Source organism: Trichoplusia ni, chromosome 23, assembly GCF_003590095.1.
Source record: "Trichoplusia ni isolate ovarian cell line Hi5 chromosome 23, tn1, whole genome shotgun sequence".
NCBI lineage: Eukaryota > Metazoa > Arthropoda > Insecta > Lepidoptera > Noctuidae > Trichoplusia > Trichoplusia ni.
The window spans coordinates 4099152-4107126 of record NC_039500.1 but is presented as its reverse complement, the minus strand read 5'-3'; the positions used below and the strand labels follow the sequence as shown (position 1 = coordinate 4107126).

Below are 7975 nucleotides of genomic sequence, written 5' to 3'. Positions count from 1 at the left end.
GAGTATCCCACTTTTATTCAATTCAGTAGGTTGCCATGACTGGTGACGTGAAATGAGATTTCGAGAAACACTTTAAAGGACTTCAATTTTACAGGAGAATTTGGAAGTTTACGTTTTGCTGTTAAAAGTAAAACAAAGATAAAAGCATCAAACGTGGTGAAATGTATGGAAGTGGTGGCTAATATAACGTCACTTGTAACAACTTTTCCTACCGGTAAGTTCACACGAGATCTCAACTTAGAGACTCCACTCACTGCCAAAACACCCGTCGCACGACAGCTATGACGTCCACGGACCAAATTGTTTTCTACCAACTTTTCTTAAATTTTTTGTTTTGTAGTTCTTGTTTGGTAGAAAACAATCTGTCCAACCAGTCCAACTAAGGGGTATCGTGTTGCCCAGGTAATTGGGTTGAGGAGGTCGGATAGGCAGTCGCTCCTTATAACGGAAGCCGACCCCACCATAGAAGGGAAAAGGCTAGGATGATGATGACTTTTCCCATAAATAATATTGTGTACCTACGCAAAAAACCCAAATGTGTGTTTATCAATATACCTATTTTGTACAAAGACAAATATCAAACCCTACGAAAACGAAACGGAAAAATGCCGGCCGACCTGGACCATAATTCCGCTATTTACAATGTCGATGAATGAATGAATATTGGATTACATTTCACAAGTTTCATTTTCTCCGAAGCATTTTGGAAATTCAGTGTAATGACAAGGAATGTTCCGCCCTGTAGGTACTGATATTTAATAGATTTTTTCATATGAAGAAAAAAGTTAATGTTGAATGCTTCGTATCCAATTCCCTACCCGTGATAGCGTGATATCATGATAAACTTAAATTTCTGAAGCAAAACAACTTTCCTTAGAGGGAACTTTTGATTAGTATTCAGTAGCCTCTAATAAGTCCACACTATCTTTGAATTCTACACAAATACTATCTACTAACATGGCGAGAGAGATAACAAAAGGATAATTTGGGTATATATATCTCAAACCACAAACTCTTTGCTTTTATGGAAACTTGTTTGTTTTTATCCCCGAATATAGTTGGTATTTAATATCTGTCGGCCATCATCGTCTGGTTGTCGACCGCTGACCGCTGTAGAGCACGGACTACATTAAACATATTTGCTAACTACAACAGTTCGGAGTGAGACATGACGAGTGAGTATAGTCTTGTATTGAATTGTACGTCTCTTATATACGATGTCTCAGGTTCGGTAAAAAAAATGTTCGTGATACTTTTTCTAAGTCTTGCCGTCATTGTGGCAAGGCTTTCTCTGCGGCACCACCAATATTGTATTTGTCAAACAGACAAATAAGGTGAATATTTTTTCAGATACACTGTAGGTACGCACATAATAATTGTTTTTAAATACGTAAATACATAGAGCTATATGAAGTGCTACAAGAAAATTCTGCCGTGTGCCATGCTGAAAGATAATAGATTTTCTCATATTAGTTTTAAATACAATACGCAAAGCTCATTCCCGAACGATAATCAATAAACGCAATTGTTCCAGCTAAAGACGGAAGCTTAATATTGGGGCAAAGTATCCAGGTGGTGACGCCAAACGAGGAGCACCGGGTAGTGCTGGACGAGAAGTCACTGCAGGAGGTCCTACTGCGGGATGATGTCAAGGACCTGCCGGTGGTGGTGGTGTCTGTGGCTGGAGCACATCGGAGGAGCAAGTCCTTATTGCTCAACTTCTTTTTGCGGTACTTACATAAAACGGTGAGAGGAAATAGAAAACAAGAACTTTTGCAAGAAATTTGACAATCGTAGCAGATAGCCAATTCGTACAAGATAGGAATTCATAATAAGTGGAATGGTTATTAGTCTCGTGTATATTTTCATCGTTTCAGTACAACGAGAGTGAAAAAGGCGAGGGCGATTGGCTCGGCGCGGCGGACGAGACGGTGAAGCGATTCTTTGGGCGCGAAGGCTCCAAACTCACCACCGGCATATACTTATGGTCAGAACCCTTCAAAGCCAGCTTGCCAAGTGGAGAAAAGGTTGTGAAAAACTTAGCTATGCCATACTTTGTAAAAAAGAGCATTCATAGACCTGTAATATAATGTCATTTATCTAAACCTAAGCATGAAAAGTGATAATATATTGCAAATTGTCTTGTCAAAGCCGACCCTAACATCATCGGTAAAAGGCGTCCTAGGTGATGGATTTCAATAATACAAAATGTAAAAACTAAAATCGATTGTATCGAATATGTTTTACAGTACTGTAAGCGGAGGGTCGAAGGGTGTTAATTGGGTCGATGTGCCTATTTCCAGGTGGCAGTTCTGCTGATGGACACGCAGGGTACCTCCGATAGGACCTACACGGTCAAGGACAACGCCACTGTGTTCGCGCTCTCCACCATGCTGTCCTCCGTGCTGATATACAACATCTCCCAGAATATAGAAGAGGATGACCTTCAGCATCTACAGGTACCTCCAGATATGTATACTTACAAAATGTTTTATGAAAACCCATTGTGTTAAAAGATGATGCTTCGCCTTCAATAAAATATATGGAAATAACTTTATTTTCCAGTTGTTCTTAGAATACGGACGGGTCGCGAAGGATAACTTGGTTGGCAAGCCATTCCAAAGGCTGCAGTTCCTCGTGAGGGACTGGTCCTTCCCGCACGACTATCCTTACGGACCAGTCGGAGGCCAACAGCTGCTTGACAAACGTCTTAAGGTAGTCAACCATAGCAAAATATTTTATTCGAAAAGCTTCAGTATTTGTTTGTATGGTTACCTGAACGTTTCAATTGTAACTCAATTGGAACTACCAAAAGATTAACATCATCTGTTTTTTGTAAACAACCTTCGGGCTTTTCCACATGGCGAAAAGTAAAATACTTTTCTCACCTGAAATATATTGCTCAAGGTCCACGAGGGTCAACACCTGGAGCAGCATATCACCGGCTGCTTTGAGGAGGCCACTTGCTTCCTGATGCCGCATCCGGGCATGAAAGTCCGCACCGACAGCCATTTCACTGGGAAGCTATCGGGTGAGGTTTTTTTTTCACCAGAAATGTGTGAGGAAAATTTGTGCGAAAAAATTAGTTTATTTGTCAAGCCTTCAGCACACAGCTATGGCGAATCAGGGTGCTCTCCGTATAATTAAGTGCTACTTGATAGTTTAGCAATAAATTCTACATCTGCTTCCCTTCCTTGATAGATATCGATCCAGAATACCAGACGCATTTGAATCAACTGGTGCCATTGCTGCTTTCGTCGGAGAACCTGGTGCAGAAGAAGATCGGCGGCCAGACGGTGAAGACTAAGGACCTGCTCAGCTACTTCAAGAGCTACGTCGAAGTCTTCAACAGCGATACGTTTCAGATACCCACGATTATTTCAGAAGTTCGTAAAAATATTTGAATCTTCTAAGCAATTTAATCACTTCACAACTTTGACAAACGATTCTCAGGGAGAAACTTTTTGCAAGGGTGTAATTTATCTATAATTTGTATGTATTTAGAAATATATAAGTAAGTTTATCAGTTGTCTGGTTACCATAATACAAGCTCTGCTTAGCTTGGGAATTATTCAACTATTATTTGCAGTCCACCGCGGAAGCCGTCGACACTCTGATGGAGGAGGCGGCCGGAGCCACGACCGCCAAAATGCGGAGGACCGCGGTACAACAGGACCCTCAGAAGACACCAAACAATGTCTTTGACGCACAAAAGGAGGTGGGCGGAGTGGACTCACCACGAGAGAGATTGGAGGTGCGGAAGTTAGCCTGGAACCATCCAATGCTGGTTAAGGGCCTCTCCGTTTTTCTGACACTGTTGCCGTTGCTAGTGACCAACAAATTGGAGACCAAGATATTTTTAATTTATCATCAGTAGTTCATATCATAAGCTTTCAATATTTTTTCAGAGTGTAGAAAAGTCGTACGTGTATATAGGAGTGGTCGTGCTGGTCCTGGTGCTGGGATTCCTCATGAACTGGCTGGGCGAGCTGTTCGGAGTGTGGGGGTACTCAATGTAGCATCCGAGCTTTATCCCAGTTGATAGGAGTTCTGATAACAACCAGTATTTATACGGTGCTACTTTTACACTCTTTTCTATAACAGAAGCTTCACTGTAAATTTCTGAAGCCAGTGGAAACAATAAATATCTAATATTTAACCCTGAAATGGATCTGGGAGAGATCCATTTCAGGGTATCTTAAGACTCTTCCACTCTTACACATGAGCGCAAGCAGCGATTATAACCTTTTAGACGCCATGGTCACATATACGTGACAAGCAAAAACGGTCACTGGACGCCAACGACACAAATACGTGACAAAAAAGCGGTATTCAGAAATTTCATAATCATCAAATTCATCAAATGTACATAAAAACTCGTTTTCAACTGTTCAAACTGTCCTCTGGAAAGTATTATATTAGATATAATTTGGTTCGAGGGTAAAACAGCATTCGTTTAGAACCAGTCTTAAAAAAACATTTAGCTACTTATAGTGAAAAATAAAATTGGTTGCACCGAATTTCAATATTCGCTAATCCCGACTTAGGCGCATCATGGCTATTTTATTTATCCTGTTTCAAGTACTACGCTGAGATAAGACTCAAAGTTTTTATAATAATATATTTTACTTGTTCTGCGCAACCATTTGTTGGTTATGATTCAATAGAAGTATAATGCAAGGGTAAAAAATAAAAGAAACGTAAATTTTACGTCAACTTTATTGTATTAAAACAAATATTTACATGAAACTCCCCTCTCGCGGTCGACAACACAATATAATTGATCACAACCGCCACTGGTACGCAGAAGACATACCACACTCAAGGTTATCAACAAAATAAACTATCAACTTCTCAACGAATTATTTATTATCCCATGCCAAATAAACAGAAACAATATTCATTTTCAATGAATTTCGATTGGCACATGCTATAATTATTTATTTATAAAAATTTCACGATATGTTACTATTTTCCCTATAAAACGTTTATTTACATTTGTTATAAACGACTAAAGGCGGCTGTTCTCTGGTTCACAAACTAAATTACCATTAGAGCATTGTTGTCCTCTACGGGTACGTTGTGGAAACCGCCAGCTTTGGTGACGAGGAAACGACTTAATAAATAAGACAGAAGTCACCAATACCCTCAAACCAATTTAGTTTGTGCTAACGGAATCAGCGCCGAAGTAGTGTCGGTAAGTTAGCAATGTAGTAGTGGCCGGAGAAACATGTGTAAGGAACTGAGGAGGACCGTGAGATTCTAGGATCTATGGAGATTGGCAAGAGACAGGGAGAGACAGAGAGTTGGTGAGCTAGTTGTTATTGTTGCTAACTTACTCCGCACACTATTTACTATACAGAGGGGCAGTGCACACTGACGCTGTCGCAAATGTTGCTGGTTCACAGTTCATTCGTCTTACTTTCGACTTGGTATCGAGAAACTGTTCACAAGGTAAGATACACTCCGGAGGGTTCGATGAAACCCACAACCCAGGAATTATATAATATTTGCTAAAATTATAAATAACGTACAATAAATTTGACAGACAGTGTACACTTCCCAATTAAGATTAAAACCATGAAAGATCCCTAATTTTGAGCATAAAAGACTAAAATTTTGAACACACAAATACTTAGTCAAGAAAATAAAAATGCACAAAAAAAAAGAAAAAACGATTCGATTTGCATCCATATTTGACATGAACATGATTTATATCTATACATCAATTTAGTACTCCAGTATCGTAAAAAAAATATAATTTTACTATGACAGGACATTAAGTACATGATTTTTTTAATTATAGTGCAAGGCAACAAGTGTTAGGATATCGTTCGAGACTAAGATGTGAGTAAACTAAACCTGTTTGTGCATGACGTACATATTAACTATATTACAAGATATTACTTCGATATTTACTAATAAATTTGTTATTTTACCTTATTGCTTTATTTAACCTAAACCATCTTTGTAAATAGTATAAACCATAAGAATTTGTATCACATAGAGTTTAGCACGGTAACCTTAGACGGGGCTTGTCGATCACCGTGTTAAATCGAGACGTGACTTGGACCTTTGACATAGAATAAATGCAAAATCAATGTATTTTGCTTGTTTCACATATATTCACGGGTAATTCGTAGCTTATCACATACTTGTGTAACAATCCAGGTCGCAGCTATCTATGCCTGCATGTGTTATTCCCGTGACATTCGCGAGAGCACCCCTTATGGGGGCGAGTCCACTCCAAAGTTAAAACATATCTAAAATCAACATTTTACAGAACATACAATGCTCTTAAAATTAAACAATGAATTGTAATTTACAGATAACAATGGTAGTCAAACAAGAACTCAATGATGTTCATGATTTCAAATTATAAATATGATTATTCTGATGAAGTAAAGTTATATTCGTCATATGTGAGTATATTGGTGTCGAGACTAGATCGAGACATAAATTATCTTGCCTGTCTTGTGAGCGTTGGAGGCAAGGTGGAGGTCAGCGCGGGAACGAGACGAAACACTATGTTATGTAACAGTATTGCCTTAAGATCCGAAAAAAAGCGTGTGAAAGTGCGATTTACTTTTTAACAAAATACAACTAATTCATTTCAATTATTTGAAACCATGAACATACAACTGCTAGATTGATAAACAACGAAAAATGTAAATCATCGAGACAGGATGAAATAAGATAATTATATTACATACATAACTACTTGCGATCTCGGAACACTGAACCTCAACCGCGCGTTGTAGAGGGCGGGGTAAGCGACGAATCGGCAGAATACAAGGAACAATTAATATCCCTAAATGAACAAAAGTTCGGCCAACAAAAAAAAAATGATCCTCATGTCCAGTTATGTGACTGGTTAAGTAATGTTGATGAACCAATCTCATCGAAAGACAATAAAAAAACCTCTTATATGTTGTTGGCCTTTCCAAAACCAAAAGTGAACATTTTAACAATTGCTGTTTACCCCTGTTTCAGCCTTATCAACGCGCGTTTAAGGTATAATTCGTCTTCATAAGATACACCTAGCATTAACAACTAGACAAAGAAAGAGAGCATGTATATAAAAATAAATTATCTGTACCGTGAGTCCCAAAATATACTATTTCATCATTCTTGTTACAATTATTTATACAATTCAATCGTAGTACTGGTTTTTGAAGAGTATTATAGCATTGAAAGTTATTGCAAACAGCAATGTAGTACTAGGGCCAGGTGCCATAAGGTTAAAATTCATTCGTCACTTCAACCTGGTTTAGGGCTAGTGGTAGTTACCAGATATAAATATATTTTTTGTGTGCATGTTATGACATCTTAAACTTTTTTTCAAGAATTAATTATCGACTCGATTGGCGATCGAACAATGCCTATTGACTTATACTTTAGTTTGGCACTAAACGCGTCTTCAGGAACACGTGGTGATTTGCGTGCTCGTATAACATCTCTTCAGAAGCCAGTACAACGAGTCAGTCAGTCATTTCTCTGCCGCTTACGGCCTTCGACCAACCACTACCTTAGCGCCCTTATACCGTATTACCAGGTCACATAATGTCCTAATGGCTAGAAACCGAAAAATGTTTCATTAGTAGAACATATTTCGTAGTCGTAATAATGACTGGGGTCCGACTGCTCTCGCTACATTATTGTTCCATATTTCATATCTATTATTATTTGTATACTGGTGCAATCGATTTACAAAATAAAACTCTTAAAAAAGGGAAAGAATCAAGAATTTTGAACATTGAAATTTAAACTTAACCGTCATTAACCGCGATAAAAATCAGAAGAAACTTAGCTGAGCAAATATCGGCGAGTCAAGAAACTTCTGATCGACTATATACATATCCGTCTAGACGCTAGAATGTAGTTAGACCTTGGCAAAATTCTTGATTCTTTTTGAAGAGCTCGCTTTCTGAATCTCACACGTCACGACATACTAAAATTTGTCTATTGTTAGCAA

General features: G+C 38.4%; 1 protein-coding gene across 1 annotated transcript; it reads left to right on the top strand.

Moving 5' to 3' along the window:
* Positions 1-1168: 1168 nt before the first annotated feature.
* Positions 1169-3513, top strand: LOC113505001 (atlastin-like). The gene is made up of 7 exons (XM_026887519.1): positions 1169-1175; positions 1535-1699; positions 1852-2027; positions 2304-2459; positions 2566-2715; positions 2908-3031; positions 3202-3513. Exons 1-7 carry the CDS (start codon positions 1169-1171, stop codon positions 3402-3404), a joined length of 981 nt encoding a protein of 326 aa, XP_026743320.1. The 3' UTR covers positions 3405-3513.
* Positions 3514-7975: the final 4462 nt, after the last annotated feature.

Coding starts and splice junctions, on each gene's coding strand:
- LOC113505001 (XM_026887519.1), top strand. Junction 2,460..2,565: donor ATGACCTTCAGCATCTACAG/GTACCTCCAGAT, acceptor TTTATTTTCCAG/TTGTTCTTAGAATACGGACG. Junction 2,716..2,907: donor TGCTTGACAAACGTCTTAAG/GTAGTCAACCAT, acceptor ATATTGCTCAAG/GTCCACGAGGGTCAACACCT.